The following is a 17,534-nucleotide window of genomic DNA, read 5'->3' as shown; positions in this document are numbered from 1 at the left end:
ACAACAGGTGCTCTGTATTACTGAATCATCCACTCAGCTGGGGCAATTCTGTTACAAACCATCCCCAGAATGCTGACTGGTTCCTGGAAGAGGGGAGAAATTTCAATTGGTTGGAGAGCCCATGACAAGCACATCCATCCTACTCTGAAGAGTATTAATGCCAGATGTGGAACATAACCCAGACTCTGGGTTCAGTGGTGTTTAAATTGTTAGTTTATACTGAAATTTAGATCCAGCTATGAGTAGTAGTGTAATGGAGTCTCAGTTGTGTCAAAACTTTCATCGTGAATGCATGGCTGCTATCAATCGGATGGTGAACTTGGAACTGTATGCTAGCTATGTATATCTCTCTATGGTGAGTGCTGGCTGTATGCTTAATGGTTTAAAACAGAAGCACTTCTAAAAGCTCTTTTCCTGAGTAATATTTTGAACTGCAGCTGTTTGGGGCCAAACTTAGAAGTGGTTTTTTTTTGTTTTTTTTTTTAAATATATATATAAGTACTGAGGTGGAAAAAGACCTGTTAGATCTCTCTGCTAAATCTGGATTGTTTCTCATAATACTTTTTCTCTTTTTTTTAAATTTGGTGGCTAGTTTGTACAGCTTTCAAAGCCCTAAATCATGCTTTCCACAGGCTAATAAATCTTGTCAAAAGTCTTTTGTGATATTGTCTATTTTGGTGCATAATTTCTAGCTATCCTCCAAGACTCCAGCCTAAATGTCTTGTCATACTTGGTGTCTATACTTGTCAAATATCTATAGGGCAGATGGACATGGCAAGTCCATCTTGGTCATCTCTAAAGCAAACTATAGATATTCAGCCCTTCTAAACTTTCTAATTTAATTAATGTAGTCCCCCAATATACTTATTGCTTTACACTCCTCTCAGGTCAGTTTTCCTATAACTTCTGAAAAAATGTAGCCCAAAACTGAGCACCCCATTCTGGCATGGGGAGCTTATAGATTAGATTTGAACTGTATATTGTTACTCTCTAGCAGTATGCAGTTTCCAGGCAGCACACCTGTTTGAAAATGAGAATTTTATTCTTCTGAGGAGAAACTGATATTTCAATGTTTGTTTTTTGTCTTGAATCAGGATAAAATTGTGAAATTTTTGTAAAACAAAAAGCTTCAATTAGGAAACACTGCAACACTTTGCCTGAACACCCAAAATGTTTTGTTTCAGGTTGGTTTGACAGTGACCTGCATCTGCCTGAGCTGCCATGGTGCCTCATGGGAGTTGTAGTCCACCCTGGGAGCCTGGAATAGAGAACTACATCTCCCATGTTACACTGTAGCCATTCAGCGCTTCCAAGCAGGTGGTTGGACTGAGCGTGGAGGAGGAAGTAGGGAAAAGAGAGCTCTAAATCTGAGGGGGCTCCAGAGCAGAGTCAGTAGCGGGGAAGGGGCTGTAACTGTAATTCCCATTGTATTAATCACCTAAGAATATATGCTTCTATTGCACTTTAATGTTTCGGTTGCTTTTAAAATTGTGTGGCTGTGTTCATTGTCGATAACTCAATGAGCAGCTCAGTGTGTCCTTGTATGGAGATGGGGGACATAATTCAACAAAAGCAAATGGTAGCAAATTCAAAACTGATAAAAGGCTGTATTTGTTCACTCAATGTGTAATTAGACTGTGGGATGCATTACCACAGATGTTGTCAAGGCCAAGAATTTTTTTAATATTCGAAGAGGGATTGGATAGTTATATGGATAACAAGAATATCTAGAGTTAGAACAGGTAATACAGAAGTATTGGAATGGATAAAAACCTCATATTTAAGCCAATCTCCTCTTAGTTTTAGGATGAGACATCCATGAGGAGGCAGAGTGCATCACCTGTGCCTAATGTGTGGGTCCTGGACCTTCCTTTGAAGTAACTGATGCTAGCTAGTAGATGGGTCACAGGTTTTATAGAGTTGGACAATTCCTGCACTGGTGTTCAGACAATGTCTATTGCATACACACCTTATTACACATAAACAGGTAGCTGTACACTTGTCTAATGACAGATGATATGAATATATAGTCCCTCTTTAGGTCTAATTGCCTCCATTGATCTCCTGTCCCTCTCCCCAGTCCTATTACTTTGACCGTGATGACGTGGCCCTGAGGCACATGGCCCAGTTCCAGAGGGAGCAGTCCCGCAAGGAAAGGGAACACGCAGAGAAGTTCCTGAAATACCAGAACAGACGAGGAGGACGTATTATCTTGCAGGACATAAAGGTGAGAAACCAATCAGGGTGCAAGAGAAAGATCTCTGGCACTAAGCATTCAAACAGGAGTCTAAATATTTGTTTTAGGTATACTTTTTGGCTGTAGTTGATGAACTCCTACAGGAATATGACAGATGAGCTCAAGTAACAGCTCTCTAAATAGTTGGCTAGCTGACCTGTTTGTCTAGCTCTCTGATAAGAGGTATGGGCTTCAGAAGTAGATGTATTAGTGTCCTCGCTTGAAGGCGAGGGGTGACTGGCATCCGCTAATCTTTGTGGTAAAGAGGTGGTGGTTTGAGGAAAGTATTTGGTCTAGAATACCAAGGTAAATGTTCTGCCAAGTTGATATTCATACAGGTCTACCAGTGCAAGAAGCTTGCAGCCCACCAGCCTGAGTAAATTTTAGCTCTAACTGGTGTTACCACAGTCTGATACAGCATTGAGGCATATTACTTTAAATAGGAATAACTAAGAACAAGTTAAACAAAAGCCCAGTGAAAGCTTCAGTGAGGGGGAATGAACTCCCTGTGCCAGTGAGGCACACGGGTGATAGCAAGTGAAGCAGTGCGGCTTGGCCAAACAGAGGTATTGCATGCTACAGACGGCATGGACTTCAGTAAGTGAAGCTAGAAGGCCATTTGTTAAAGGGCACATAACTTTCTGTTTGGGCTTGTACAGAAGCCCGAGCGGGATGAGTGGGGGAACAGCCAGGAGGCCCTGCAATGCGCCCTGCAGCTGGAGAAGACTCTGAACCAGGCCCTGCTGGACCTGCACAAGCTGGCTACAGAGCAGAATGACCCCCATGTGAGTATGTGTGGGAGTTGAGACTGAAGCTGAGATGTATATGGGAACATAAGCTACCTTTTCTGGGTGGGGAGTGGGAGATTTCTAATATGACCACAGTGGCTGTTGGACTATTTAGAATCTTTCAAACTAGAAGACATTTATCTGTTTGAGATTCCCTGACTAGCAGTCCCACCATGTAATGGCAATCTCACAAAATGGAGGGCATTTTAACTGAAAGCGCTCCATGACACAATACCTCTCCCTATGTAGTTGGCCATGAACAGGCTGCTTGGCACTCAACCCTGCACTGAAAAACAGGCCCAGGTCCTCAATGGAACTATGCTGGTTTGACAAGTGATGTCAAAAGTGTCTTCTACTAAATGAGGATCTGGTCCACAATTAGAGCAAGACCGGAATCTGCTGTCAATGATTTTTGATGGAAAATGTGGTTTCTACAAAATTGAAAAGTTTCCATTGGAGAAACATCTTTCTACCAATATCTTTCAGATTTCTGTTGGGGGTGGGGGCGGGAAAGGAATCTGAACAATTTTTTTTGGTCATTGTAACACAATCTCTCATCCTGAGCTGCCATGGTGCTTCATGGGGTTGCAGGTGACTCATGTTCCCCTTCTCTTCTGTTGGCAGGGTGCTCTGTCCATGCTACAACTCACATGGTACACCCATTTCCTCTCTGGCTGAATCACAGTGGTGTCATTCATGGAATGTTGTCTGATTGAGTTCTCAGGCTTATGGAGGAGAATGGGGGCATGTGGCACCAGAACGCCAACTCCCATGAGACACCACAGCAGCTCAGGCAGACCGGTTCCATGTCAAACTTAGCCAAAATGTGTTGATGTGTGTTTCTAAATTGGGGGTATGGGTGTGGAATTTTGTCCTGATTAGGAAACTCCAATTTTTTGAGGTTTCCATCCAGAGCTAGAATCATAGAAATGTAGGGCTGGAAGGGACCTCAATAGGTCATTTTGTCCAGCTCTCTCTGCAGAGGCAGGCCCAAGTAAACCTAGACCATCTCTGACAAATGTTTGTGCAACTTGTTCTTAAAATCTCTAATGGTGGGGATTGTACAGCCTCATTGGAAGCCTTTTCCCAGGCTTAACTATCCTTACAGTTAGAAAGCTCTTCCTAATACCTAACCTAAATCTCCCTTGCTGCATATTAAGCCTGTTTCTACTTGTCCTACCTTCAATAGGTATGAACGACAATTGATCACCATCCTCTTTATAACTGCCCTTAACATATTTGAAGACTTATGGATCCCTGCTCACTCTCTTTTTCTAAAGATTACATATGCTCAGTTTTTAAAACTTGCTTCATAGGTCAGGTATTCTAAATCTCTTATCATATTTGTTGCTCTCCCCCGGACTCTCTCCGATGTAGCCATATCTTTCTTTCTTAAAGTGCGGCACTCAGAACTGGACACAATACTCCAGCTTGGGCCTAATCAGGGCTGAGTAAAGAGGGCAACTATCTCTTTTGTGTCTCTCACACAACACTTCTGTTAATATGCCCCAGAATATTAGCTTTTTCCACAACTGTAACACATTGTTGACTCATATTCAGGTTGCCATGTACTATAACTCCTAATTCCTTTTCAGCAGCACAGTACTACTGCCTAGCCAGTTACTCCCCATTTTGTATTTGTGCATTTGATTTTTTTTTTAGTTATGATAGTTTACTGTTATGCCATTAATATTGTTTCTTTCAGATTTCTCCTGATTTCTTTTTTTTTTTTTCTTCCTCCTCCTCCTCATCTATTTTTATTCCCTTGGAACCTTGCCTACTACTTGAGTTGGGATGAAATGTGGAAATAGCAAAACTTTATAGGACTGAAATTCCAATTTTTAGTCATCTCTACACCTATCACTTACCTATCAGGTGATAGTACAGTAGAACAGGTGATACCTGTTCTTCATAAACTACTGCCTCTTTCTCTAGCTATGTGACTTTCTGAAGTCTGACTACCTGGAGGAGCAGGTGAGGGCTATCAAGCAGCTGGGAGACTATCTCACCAACCTGAAGCGCCTAGAAGTGCCCCAGAACGGCATGGGAGAGTACCTGTTTGATATGCACACCCTGCGGGAGAGCTGCTGAACTTCACTCTGAGATACTGCCTAGCTTGGTGACACCTCTGTGCACAGAGAAGATGAATTGACTGAACGCTAAATATTGTGAATAAAACATGGCTTTCAGTTGTAACTTGATATTTTTTGGCCTTACTTTGTGCTGTAGTGAACTGGCTTACATGTCTAGTTCTGCTGTACTCACAGGCAATAGAACTCAAAATACTGTTAGTGCTCTAACTACTGCACATTAATAACATGCATATGCTTCTTGACTATACCCACTTCAGCAGGAATCTGAAACATAACACTCAATCATAGTTGAAGGCTCAATCACTTCCTGTCTTATCCCTCAACCACTACCCTAAACCAGTTCAGAAACTACTGCACGTACAAATGAGCTTATTTTCTTATAGTCACTTAACCAACCTATCTCTATCTTCCACTCAAGTTTGCCATACTGTTGGCTCTCCAGGCAGTATTTCCACACCAGTGAGATTCTCTCTTTTCCTCCCCCTTCCCTGCCCCATCACTGCAGGTAGTGGGTGAAAATCTCTTCCCTCTAAGATTCTGATTAAGCAGAATGATGCCCTGTACTAGCTTGCCCTTGCAAGTAGTCTAGTGCCTCTCAAATAGAGCTTTCCAGGTAATCTGTCACAAGAGGACTGTTCTTCTGACTTCTATAGGCAGCAGTTTGCAATGGGCAGAGATACTGTTTTGTCAGAAGCTACCTAGAAAGCTGTAGTTGAAGGGAGGGGAGGAACCTTTCATAAGCACAGTGGTATCCCTCCCATTGACAGGGCTCTGGCATTGGATTTATGAGAACCATGGTTGCAGAGCTCCTTGAGAATGAAGTCAGGTGCCACGCCAGGCTGAATGTGTTCAAAGATAATCTCTGCAATGTTCTCTTAGCATTGAGTTCTCCTGTCTAAAAAGGCACCATATAGGTGGTGAGAAATAGTCGAGTAACTGTGTTTAAGGCATCAGTATGAAAGATTAGTGATCTTGGCTTGTAGTAGCTACTTTGCTCCGGTCACTGTTGACACGGGGTAAATGCCATGGCTTCCTTGTCTTTTATTTCCTTGGAAGGAAGAGAGCTAAACTCACTGACATATAGATACTAACAAGAAACCTTTTAAAAAAATTCTATTTTCTATTGTGTAACGCTTCATAAGGGTTTAGTGCCACCTATGTGGGGGGCTGATCCAATGCTGGTAATCAAGATGTTGCCAGTTTTGTTCCTTTCCCTTCCCTTCCCCATCACTGTCCTTCACAGGAGAGGCTAGTTAAGACAGTTTGGGCTGCCCAGGAATCTTTGCTCCAGCAGCAGAGCTGCAGGTGATAAATAACAGATTGGCAGAAATTTGGTTGCTCAGGTGTATTTGGATGTTGTTTTGCAACATTGTGATCCTGATCCCTTTGAATTAGCTTTGCCCATAATAAAAATGTGGAATGCAGATCTTCAAGCTGGTTGAATATTGGCTGAGAAGGACTGTTCTATTATAGGCTATTAAGGAAATTCATTAATTGATTTACCCACTTCCACTGTGCATGAGATCACCAAGGGAAGTGGGGAGAATTCCTTTCATTTTTACCCTCTGGTGTGATTGTGGAAGGAACCAGGATCAGGCTTTTCCCTCTACATGCTAAAACCTGTTGGTTTTTTTTAGGCGTGGAAGGCAGAGAAGAACTCAGTGTGACATCCAGAGGGACAATGGCTCCGGTCACTGTGTTTCTTAAAATTCATTCACTCCCACACAGACTGCACTGACAGAGGCCAGGTGCCATCAGTACATGACATTTTTGAAGGTGCACCCATAAAATGTTTTGAATAAGAATGGTAGCAAGGCATTGCCTTTCACTGGAAAAAAAAAATGTGAGAAATCATTGCATGTGGGTCATGGGACTTTTGCCTGTTTTTTAAAACACACTCCCCTATTTCATCTTCTGGCCCCAGCATGAAATTTAATAATGGAAAACACACTCTAATTATCTACTGACTCCTTCAAGTGCAATAGGATGCATCAGGTTTGGTTTTACCCTTGCCACAAATGTTGCTTGCTGTTCCTGTGACCACCACTGCCAATATTCCTAGGCCTGTGCTGCTGTTTATTGCTATCAAGTCCTTCCCTCTCCACTTAGGCCTCTGGAGTTTCTAGTTTTCCCTGTTCTCCATGTTCTATTTTTGTTTGTTTATTTCTTGTTTGTTATTATTGTTGTGCTCACAATGTGCTAGGTGCTGTACAAATATAACAAAAAGCCCATCTCCTGCTGCAAAGAGTTAATACTGAACTGTGTCCCTTCTGCTCTTGACTTTTTCCCAGTCTCTTCTATGTCAAACCTCGAGGTCCTTTCCAGGCATCTGAAGAGAGGGGATTTATAGATGCATAGATCCCAAGGCCAGAATGTACTACTGTGTTCAGTGAGCTTGACCTCCTGTATAACACGGGCCATGGGACTTCCTCAGAATAATTCCTAGAGCACATCTTTTAGAAAACCATCCAATCTTGATTTAAAAACTGTCAGTGAGGAAAATCCACCACTACCTTTTGTAAATTGTTCCAATGGTTAATTACTCTCACTGTTAAAAATGTACACCTTATTTCCAGTCTGAATTTGTCTAGTTTCAACTTCCAGCCACTGGATCATGTCAGACCTTTCTCTGCTAGAAATGTCTACACCTTTCTCTGGTACTTATAAACTGTAATCAAGTCACCCTTTTAACTTCTCTTTGTAAAGCTAAATAGACTGAGCTCTTTAAGTCTATCACTATAAGGCAGGCTTTTAATGATTCATGTGGCTCTTCTCTGAACCCTCCCCAATTTTTCCAACATCCCTCTTGACTTATGGACACCAGAATTGGACAAAGTATTCCAGCAGTGACTGCACCAGTGCCAAACACAGAGGTAAAACAACCACTCTACTATTTCCTGAGATTCCCCTGTTTATGCCTCCAAGGATCGCATTAGCACTTTTGGCCACAGCATTGTACTGGGAGTTCATGTTCAGGTGATTATCTGCTATGACCCCAAACTCTTTTTCAGAGTCACTGCTTCCCAAGCTAGAGTCTCCCATCCTGTAAGTATGGCCTACATTCTTTGTTCCCAGATGTATACATTTGCATTTAGCCCTATGAAAATACATTTTTTCTTGCACCCAGTTTACCAAGAGATCTTGATCATTCTGTATTAGTGACCTCTTCATTAGTCACCATTCCCACAATTTCTATGTCATCTACGAACTTTATCCGTGATGTTTTCATGTTTTCTTCCAGGTCTTTCCTCAAAATGTCAGATAGCATAGGATCAAAACAGCTGCCCTGTGGGACTCCCCTAGAAACACTCCTGCTCACTGGTGCTTCCCCATTTCAAATGTTCTTGATGTAACAGCAGCTGTGTTAGGCAGCATTTCAGAAAACGAAAGGACCCTTGCCTCCCTTTGGAGATGGCATAGGAAAGAGGGACACTCCTGAGAGCATTTTATCTAATCTAATCATCATAGGGTCTCAACCTATTCCCTCAAACATGCCATTACTACTCCTTCCCTTGCTCACAAAGCCTTGTGAGAAATTAGATTCATCTGCTGAACTGTGCTCATTTGTTCCCCCCGTCTGTGTTAAATGTGGTAATAGGCCATGTCATGTTACCTGTGGAAATTGAGAAACAGCCCAACCCACACTCCTTACTGATTCTTAGGCCAGCAATAGCAGTGAACCACACCCACAGCTGGCTTTGAACACTATTAAAACCTGCTGTGGAAGCAGAGGCTTTGTGGTGTTGGTGACTTGTGAGATTTTGTATAAGAGTGTTTGACTGGAAGTTAGCTTAAGATTTAGTTTACTGCTAAAGTTTCTATTTTATGAAGGAATGGAGTCCCAGGTGCGCCAGAACTTCCCTGCTGAGTGTGAGGCTGGTGTGACCTGTATGGTGAACCTGGAGCTGTATGCCAGTGGTGTCTATTTGTCTATGCTGAGTGTTTATTCTCCTTTCAGAGAAAAGGAAGCAGACAGAAATGTTCTTGAGAGACATATGAAGCCATTTCTTTAAAAGTTAATAACTAGTCTATATTTTTAAAAGATGTAACTTATCAGTTTTTACATTGAATAGTAGAACCACTTGGCATCCTGCTAAATGCCTCATCTTCTTCTTGAAAGCTCTCTTGCAGTCAGTTCCAAATGTCTTGGGTTGGGGTTAAAAGAACAGCTTACTGGAATGCATTGAGCTTTATGTTCATAGAATCTCTCTTTCCAAAGCTGACTTCAGTTACTGGGATTCATGTTAAAAATGTGGCCTTCTCCCTGACCCCCTTTAACTATTTAAATATTTCAGTTAAAAGGGTTGCTCTAGTAATATTAAATCCTCTTTTGGACTGGTATGGCAACTAACTATGCTGAGTATAGGTATGCGAAGCTATGTGTGGGAATTTCTGACCCCTAAATAACTAATTAGGGTTATCTCAGCTTCTATAAAACAAAATAATTTGGCTATGGGGGGAGTTAACTAACTCAAGTAGCATATTCTTTGCACTGATAAATACTTTGCTTCCCAAGGAAAGCTATGAAGTGTACCTGTTGGGTGTAGAAGATTGTCAAATTCAGGCACTCAAAAGCCCTTCTGTGTGAGGTTCATGTTAGTAGCAACATCAGAAGTATGATGGGTTAGGTTGTGTGGATTTAATTGGGAATAACTTTCCTTAGAGTCAAGTTCCCCTTTGTGTATTAGAAGGAAAATTTTCCATGGATATCTGACATCACATGACAAAGGTCTTTGTTAATATCTTCTTCTTCTCCCCAGTCCCACTACTTCGACCGTGATGATGTTGCCCTGAGGCACATGCTCCAGGTTCTGAAGGAGCAGTCCCAGGAGGAAAGGGAGCATGCAGAGAAGTTCCTGACATATCAGAACAAGCGAGGGGGGCGTATTGTCCTTCAGGACATCCAGGTGGGAGAGAATTTCTGTATCCAAGAATGGAACTGCTTGTCTGAACTCCCCAGGGAAAGGGGCTAAGTAATAGGGGACTAGCACAGAACATGGTATGCTGGCCTTGCCACAAAAAGTCATCTCCACATAATCAGCCATAGGCCTCTCAGTGACGGAAGAGGTCTCAGTTAGCATAAAAAGAAAAGGATAACAAATAACATAGGACATTGTCTTTTGAAAGGCTAGGGCTGCAACAGCTGGTGTAGCATTGGCCATTATTCAGTGACTAGAGCTTCAAATGACTAATATTGGCAGGTGTACATGAGCTCTGACCAAACTTGAGGGGCCAGGAGAAACTTTTTTTCTCTTTTACTATTTCCCTGCACCTACCTGCATTATCTTCCCCTGTAATGAGGAAAGAAAAGTGAAATAAATGCAGCTTCCAGGGAATGGAAAACTTGTGCTTTGTAAATGAAAATGCTGTTGCTGAGAAGCAAGGCGAGAGTATCTCACTGCAGGATGTGAATCTGTTCTCTGGCACAGAAGCCAGAGAAGGATGAGTGGGGAATCAGCCGGGAGGCCCTGCAGCTGGAGAAGACTCTGAACCAGGCCCTGGCTACTGAGAAGAATGATCCCCATGTAAGTGAACTGGGACTAAGAAGGGGAAAACAGCTGCCTTTCCCTACAGTGGTTCAGAAAAGACAACTGGGGTAGATTTGGGAAGCAACATAGACCATAGAGGGACCTATGTAGGGCAGACCTTCCAAAAGGCAAGTGTTGGAACCTATTTCCCAAGCCTCCTTTCTCAAGGTGTGGTGGAAGGGTGAATATTTCTATTATAAAGATGATGGAGAGGAAGAGTCCAGTCTCCTTTCATATGGTGTAGTCATATACCTATATGTCATGCCCTGTGCTGCAGCTCCTTAAGGAAACTGGACAGCTTCTCATGCACTGATGGGGCACCTTCCAAAATTCATACAGCCCCCATTGCTAGGGACATGATCCAGACTAGCTTCTTTGTAGACAGTAAGAGAGCTCTAACGACAGACTTGTTCGTCTCTCAAACTTGAGGTCCCCTCACAAGATAATGCCATTTAATGAGTACCTGCAATGGCCAAAAATCTGTGCTTCTAACTCCTATTTGTAATCCTCCTGCAGCTTTGTGACTTCCTGGAGTCTGAGTATCTGGAGGAGCAGGTGAAGGGCATCAAGCAGCTGGGAGACCACCTCACCAACCTGAAGTGCCTGGGAGTGCCCCAGAACGGCATGGGAGAGTACCTGTTTGACAAGCTCACCCTGGGGGAGAGCAGCTGAACTTCATGGTGTAGAACCAGTCCACTGTACTGGCTCACCAGTGCATAGTTGTATTGCCTTATTTGCAATGTATGAGAATAAAATATGGTGCTCATTTGTGGCGCGTCTGACTTTGCTTACAGGGTGCTCTAATTAAACTCATCCCTGTTGTGAGCCCCTGGCAACAGGGACTGGCAGAAATGACTGTATGCCACATTATGGATGGATGGCTGTTGTCTATGCCTGGTTTGCTGCAAGCCCACGCTTTCTTGGTCACAGCTGAAGACTTGTTCAGCTGCTAGTGTTAATATCAAATCATACTGAAGTGACCCTATGTGCATAAATGGCAGCCGCATCCCACAACAGGCACGTGTCCCATTTAACATGTAGTTTGAGGCCACTATTGCCCCACAAAGAGGGATAAGGACTATCTCTATTCAGGATATTCACCTGCTGCCATAGGTGTATTTCCTCTACCCATGTCCGTTATAGCTATAAGCCTGCTGCTCCACAGTCAATGCCTTTGAAGGATGATCGGCCCTTGTGAGGATGACAAAAATCATCGTCCATCACGAGCTAGCTGAGAGAGTGGAGTGGGATAACTGGATACTGCTCTGGTTGTGTGTGTGTGTGTATGATAAAAGAGAGGCAGAGCACCCTCTCTTCTCCTGAGATGGGGCTGATGCCATTTGGTTTACAGAAGGTGCAATTGAAGATTTAAAGAAGGTGACAGCTTGAAACCTGTTTGTCCTCAAATATCCTGCATGGAGTAACACAGCACCAGAGAGCTACATCGACACATGAGGCTGTCAATAAACACACGGTTATTGAAAGCTGGGCTCTGTGTCGTCTCATATTCTAGCATAGTGATAACTGGAAGAGTAGCAGGGCGAAGCTGCTGTCAGTGTTGCTCTTTGCCTTTTCTGCTGCCCCCCTACCCCCCGTGTGAGATCCGGTACCAGCACCAGTGTTCAAGGTCACTGATTTTCTACAACTCATTGTTCAGTGTCAAGGTACATTTTGTGACTCCCAGTCTCTTTGAAGTTGTTTACAAAGGGAATCCTGCTTTAAATCTATGTTTAATTTGGGAGGAACAGATTTCCAAGACGGCTTAATATGTGAGATATTCTATGTAAATGGAGTATTGCCCTTACAGACAATTCAGAAACTCCATTCTTTGACTCCCACATCCCTCCGCTGCATGCATTATTCAAAGGGTCATCTGTCACTTTCTTCTCTGATGTGGCTCTGGTATGCAGCAGGATACATTCCTGATGCTAAGAGCTGCTTCCTAGGAATGAATGGAAGAGAAGACCTATCAGTGTGTGCTTCATTTTGTTTTTAAATTTTGTGGTTAAGAAATATGGATGGCAGAGAGAGGGATTTCCCAGTGTCTCTGAACTTGTGACCCTTTGAGGGAAAACTGGATCCTGCAGCCAGGGGGAGTGGAATAAGTTTCATAGTGGGGGTACTGAGAGCCATTGAACCAAACTGTAAACTCTGTATATGATGGAAACCACTTCAAGCCGGGGGGTGCGGCAGGACCCCTAGTTCCAGCACCTTTGCCTGTAGTTGGGTTTCTGAGTATTCAGTCACTTCTTGCAATGCTCTGTCAGACAGACTTGCTGCATTGACATTAGCCAGGAGGAACAGACCTCTGCAAAACAAGTGGGATGCAGGATATTCTGTTTTTGCATTGCCACAAGAATAGTTAGATGGCTGTTCTTGTTGGAATCATTGCCATTTTCACATATGCTGGCTGCTCCAATCCATATCCCCGGGGCTCCCCTTGTGTCCCTCCAGTTCCGTTAGGTCTCCACTGCACTGCTTGAGCTGTCCTCTCCCGGTTGTACTTTTGCTGTTGTTATTTTTTCCTTTGTAGTGCCCATAACGAGCTGGGTGCTGCACAAATATGAGGGAAGGCGCAATCCCCGTTTACACTCCATTGTGATGCTCCAGCCTTTGCACTTTCCTACCACAGTCTCTCCTGTGAGAAACCGCAGCCTACTAGAGACAGATCTGAACAGAGAGGGGATTTCAGAGTTCTCCATAGAACAGAACAGGGAGTTGCATTAAGGAACATTTCAGATACCTGAGAGGCTTTGGTGTTCCTTGGGAAATGTCACAAGAAATGGGAAGCCATGTACAGTCCAAGGAACATATATCTAATCTCATGTGTATCTATTCTGTATGGGCATTTATATAGCCTCTATTATCATAGTGACTCAGCACCTATATAAACATTCCTCCGGACACCCCCTAACACCTCTGTCCTTTCCTTCCCCACAGGGTGTTATTGGATTTATTTGCTGAGCCTGTCACTCTGTGTCTGGCTGCCATACACCAAAGGGGTGGTCATGGTAACAGGTCAAGTCATATTACTGAATCACCCCTTCATCTGTGGGAAGTGAGGAACAGCCCCACCCTGGATGCTCATTGGTTCCTTGATGCGAATGAGATTTCCATTGGGCAGCAACAGCTGCCAATCACACCCAGGTGTGACTCAGAAGGGAATTAATAGCAACTGTGAAGGCCTAGGTGGTGGTCTTGATTCCAGAGTTAGTTTACTGCTAAACCTCACAAAGAGAGGAATGGAGTCTCAAGTGCGCCAGAACTTCCATGCTGAGTGTGAGGCTGCTGTGAACCTCATGGTGAACCTGGAGTTGTATGCTAGCTATGTCTATCTGTCCCTGGTGAGTGTTTCTCTCTTCTCTAGTGTTTTTGTGTATCCAGGACTGGGTGTGATTTTTGCATTAGGGGGATTCATGTCCTTATACTAAAATAAGTTTGAGGTTTCTCTTATTATCTGGGTTGAATCCCTTGAGTACCTTTTCCAAGTAGCTGTTCCTGAAGAAACTTTAGGCCAAGATTAAAAATTTCCCTTATAGAGGTCTATAGATCAGCTATTAAACTAGTAACCTTGGAGACTGTGATTCTTCAAGATCTAGAAGGGTCATTCTGTTCATCTCTGTTTCTTGAACCATGAATCCTTTCTCTTTATTAACTCAGTGGCTAGTGAAATATCTTCATGCTGGACAACTGCTTGCTCCTAAGCCATAATTAAGTAATGGTTCTCCATGTGTTTGTAACTTGCAAAGTTGGTCAGAAAATGATTCCGGAGGGGGAGAGAGATCCCTCTACATAACAGCACAAACAACTCCCAGCCCTGTTAAGTGTATGGGAGAAAACTAGCAACTAGATTCTTTTGTCTAATGGCATTGCTTTAATTTACAGCTTTCTGTGGGAAGCAAAGAGTCTGTGAGTAGTTACAACCTAGCACTAGTTGGCTGGCAAACTTTATACAGCTGGGATCTGCTCTTCCAGTCTTTTTCTAAGTAGCTTTCTTACTTGTAAACCCAGTAATCAAAACTGCAGCTGTATAGCCCTGAAACACTACTTGGGTTTTGCCTTGAAAATGTCCTGCAGGAATGTGAGGCAGTGGGCTATGTGGCTGAAGTAAAAGGATTTAGGTTCTCTGTATGTTCTGGAGCATGGGAAGGACTTTCAGAAGCCCTTCTCTCTGTGTCTGGCTTCATCTGAAGGTGTATAGCTTGCTTCTTCCTGTAGTAGGTAAGCACAGTGAAGGTATGGGGAAGGATCTATCCCTACAGCTGAAGAGCTGCTGCCTAGAACAATGAAAGCCACATGAATAGTCTGTTCACAGTGAGAAACTTCCTGTGGTATGATGCTTTATTACTGTCAAATGTCATTGATTTCCTGTCTTCCTCCCCAGTCCTACTACTTTGACCGTGACGATGTGGCCCTGAAGCACATGGCCCAGTTCCTGAAGGAGCAGTCCCATGAGGAGCAGGAACATGCAGAGAAGTTCCTGAAATACCAGAACAAACGAGGGGGACGCATTGTCCTGCAGGACATCAAGGTGAGAGACAGTCAGTAATCACCCAAACAGGAGAGTAGAATGAAGATTCTAGGACAGTAGCTCAGCGTTTCTTGCTGTGTGAACCTGCATAGGCTGGTAGTGGCATCAATTTCTCCTTTGTAAAAGCGCCATAATCTACTACCTGATCAGCCCATTGTCCTGGTGCTCATTTGAAGAATAAGAAACTTTTACTTCTGCTTCTTACCTAGCATGTACTGGGCTCTGTTTTCAAATGGACACTATTTGGTTGGTTTTTCTTCCGAATGGCTGAAGTGTCCTTTGTGTGAGAAGACTGCACAGCTAGTGCCCCTTTGTTAATTCTAAAGTGTTTGTGGGTCAGAAAAAAATACTGCTTTTCTATGCAAAAGCATGAGAATAAAATTGCTGAACCACAAAAGAGGCAGTATAGCAAGGAGCTAAGCAAATAGGGTAATTCTCCTAGATGAAGGAAGCTGGGATCCATTTCTAATAGTGCAAGTGTTTCCATTCTATTACTGGTCTCCTACAGAGGCCGGAGCGGGATGAGTGGGGGAACAGCCTGGAGGCCCTGCAGTGCGCCCTGCAGCTGGAGAAGAGGGTGAACCAGGCTCTGCTGGACATGCACAAGCTGGCTACTGAGAAGAACGACCCCCATGTGAGTGACTGGCTAGTGAAGGGGAAAATGGCAATCTCCATTTCCTTTCCTACAGACAAGTAGGAGAGGTTAAGAATTTGAACATTGAGATTCATTTGAGGAGAAACTACATGGTGTGGTAGGTGGGGGTGAAGAGGAAACATGCTAGAAATCAAGAACTGGAGAGAAACTTTCCTGGACCACCTCTCACACAGTTCTTTGCCCTTCACCTCTGCTTATGTTTTGCCTCTCCCTACAATTAGGGCTCAGATTAAAGTGACTGTATATGGCCTGCTCTTTCTTGAGCTCTATTCTTAGATGGGATTGGGATTTTGTTTTGCCTTGCATGAGGTTAATACAATGACTTTCTGCATGTTCCTTGCTACCACCTTCTACGATTCCTTATTGGACACCTCATCCAGGCTTAAGGTCAGTGGTGCTATTGCTCTGGACAAACACTGTACAAGAAGCAGTATCATCATCGCTGAAAATGGAGGTCCCACCTTGGGAGTATACCATGAGGCACCTGCAGCTGTGAAGTGTGACTGAAACTACTGAGCATCAAAAATCTGTAACCATCATAGTCCTCCTAACCCTCTGCTTTTCTCTTGCAGCTGTGTGACTTCCTGGAGTCTGACTACCTGGAGGAGCAGGTGAAGACCATTAAGCAGCTGGGAGACCACCTCACCAACCTGAAGCGGCTGGGAATGCCCCAGAACAGCATGGGAGAGTACCTGTTTGACAAGCTCACCCTGGAGTAGAGCAGTTGAACTGGACTCTAGGGATATTGCTTATTTGGTGGCTCATCTGTATGTAGAGGAAACAAGAATTGAGCTAAATAATGTGAATAAAACATGGCTTTCAGTTGTAACCTGACTTTGCCCTTCCTTAGTGTGGTGTTAAATTGGCTTCAGTGTGTATGTCACTAATTACACTACACACACTAACAGGGGCTGCACATCCAGTGAGTGCCCTAGCAATTACTGTAGATAAAATAACATGCTTCTTGGTTGTGCCCACTAGAGTATACATCTGGAAGGGAACACTCCATCACAGCTGGATAGTCATTCCCATCCTTTGTCTTAACCCATGAGTGGTAGGCTAAACAGATACAGCTTATTTGCAGGTGCAGTAGTTTCTGCATCTTCTTAAAGTCACTTAGCTAAGCTGGATCTATGCCTACCACCAAAGGCTGTTATACTGTTGATTATCCAGTTAGTATCCCTACATCAGTGAGGTACACTCACAAGCATTGCTTCAGGTACTGAGTGGGGGAAAAAAATTGTTACATGACATTCTGCCTAAGCAGAATCCTAGAACATAACCTGCCCCTGCAAGCAGCTAGAAAGCATTCGGCTAGTGCTGTCCATGTACTATCTGGTATAGAGCCATGTCAGAAGACCTCTTGTAACAGTGTTTTTTTTTTTATTTATTATTAAAACACAAAACAACCCTTCCTTAGTCTAAAGCATAGATGGATTCTGTACATGTACAGGACTCTGGTGCTAGGTTTATGAAAACTGCAGTTAGAGAGCTTCCTGCCAGAGGAGCTCAAGTACACCACAAGGATCAATATTTTCAGATGTTCCCTCTTCCCCCACAACCTAGAACCAGGCATCATATTGCTGGGCAGAGGAGAGTGTGTGAGGAGACAGCCCACTGGCTGCTTAGCTTTCATTGCTATTTGTAGGTCTGAGAGGAGAGCTTGCTTGTAGTTGGCTCATGCTGGACACCATAGCTGTAAA

At 43.5% G+C, this 17,534-nt stretch overlaps 3 protein-coding genes across 3 annotated transcripts; all 3 read left to right on the top strand.

The window, feature by feature from the left end:
* The first annotated feature begins 238 nt into the window (after positions 1-238).
* Positions 239-5,115, top strand: LOC135889035 (ferritin heavy chain A-like). Its single transcript, XM_065416850.1, has 4 exons — positions 239-355; positions 2,081-2,227; positions 2,896-3,021; positions 4,960-5,115. The coding sequence occupies exons 1-4, from the start codon at positions 239-241 to the stop codon at positions 5,113-5,115; spliced, it is 546 nt and encodes a 181-aa protein (XP_065272922.1).
* A 3,835-nt stretch (positions 5,116-8,950) lies between these two features.
* LOC135889036 (ferritin heavy chain A-like) lies at positions 8,951-11,317 on the top strand. The gene is made up of 4 exons (XM_065416851.1): positions 8,951-9,058; positions 9,878-10,024; positions 10,547-10,642; positions 11,162-11,317. Exons 1-4 carry the CDS (start codon positions 8,951-8,953, stop codon positions 11,315-11,317), a joined length of 507 nt encoding a protein of 168 aa, XP_065272923.1.
* A 2,561-nt stretch (positions 11,318-13,878) lies between these two features.
* On the top strand, positions 13,879-16,550 carry LOC135888719 (ferritin heavy chain A-like). Its single transcript, XM_065416486.1, has 4 exons — positions 13,879-13,989; positions 15,030-15,176; positions 15,685-15,810; positions 16,404-16,550. Exons 1-4 carry the CDS (start codon positions 13,888-13,890, stop codon positions 16,548-16,550), a joined length of 522 nt encoding a protein of 173 aa, XP_065272558.1. The 5' UTR covers positions 13,879-13,887.
* Positions 16,551-17,534: the final 984 nt, after the last annotated feature.

Source organism: Emys orbicularis, chromosome 14 (assembly GCF_028017835.1).
Source record: "Emys orbicularis isolate rEmyOrb1 chromosome 14, rEmyOrb1.hap1, whole genome shotgun sequence".
Classification (NCBI taxonomy): domain Eukaryota; kingdom Metazoa; phylum Chordata; order Testudines; family Emydidae; genus Emys; species Emys orbicularis.
The sequence above is the reverse complement of the archived record's forward strand: the minus strand, read 5'-3'. Positions and strand labels throughout refer to the sequence as shown.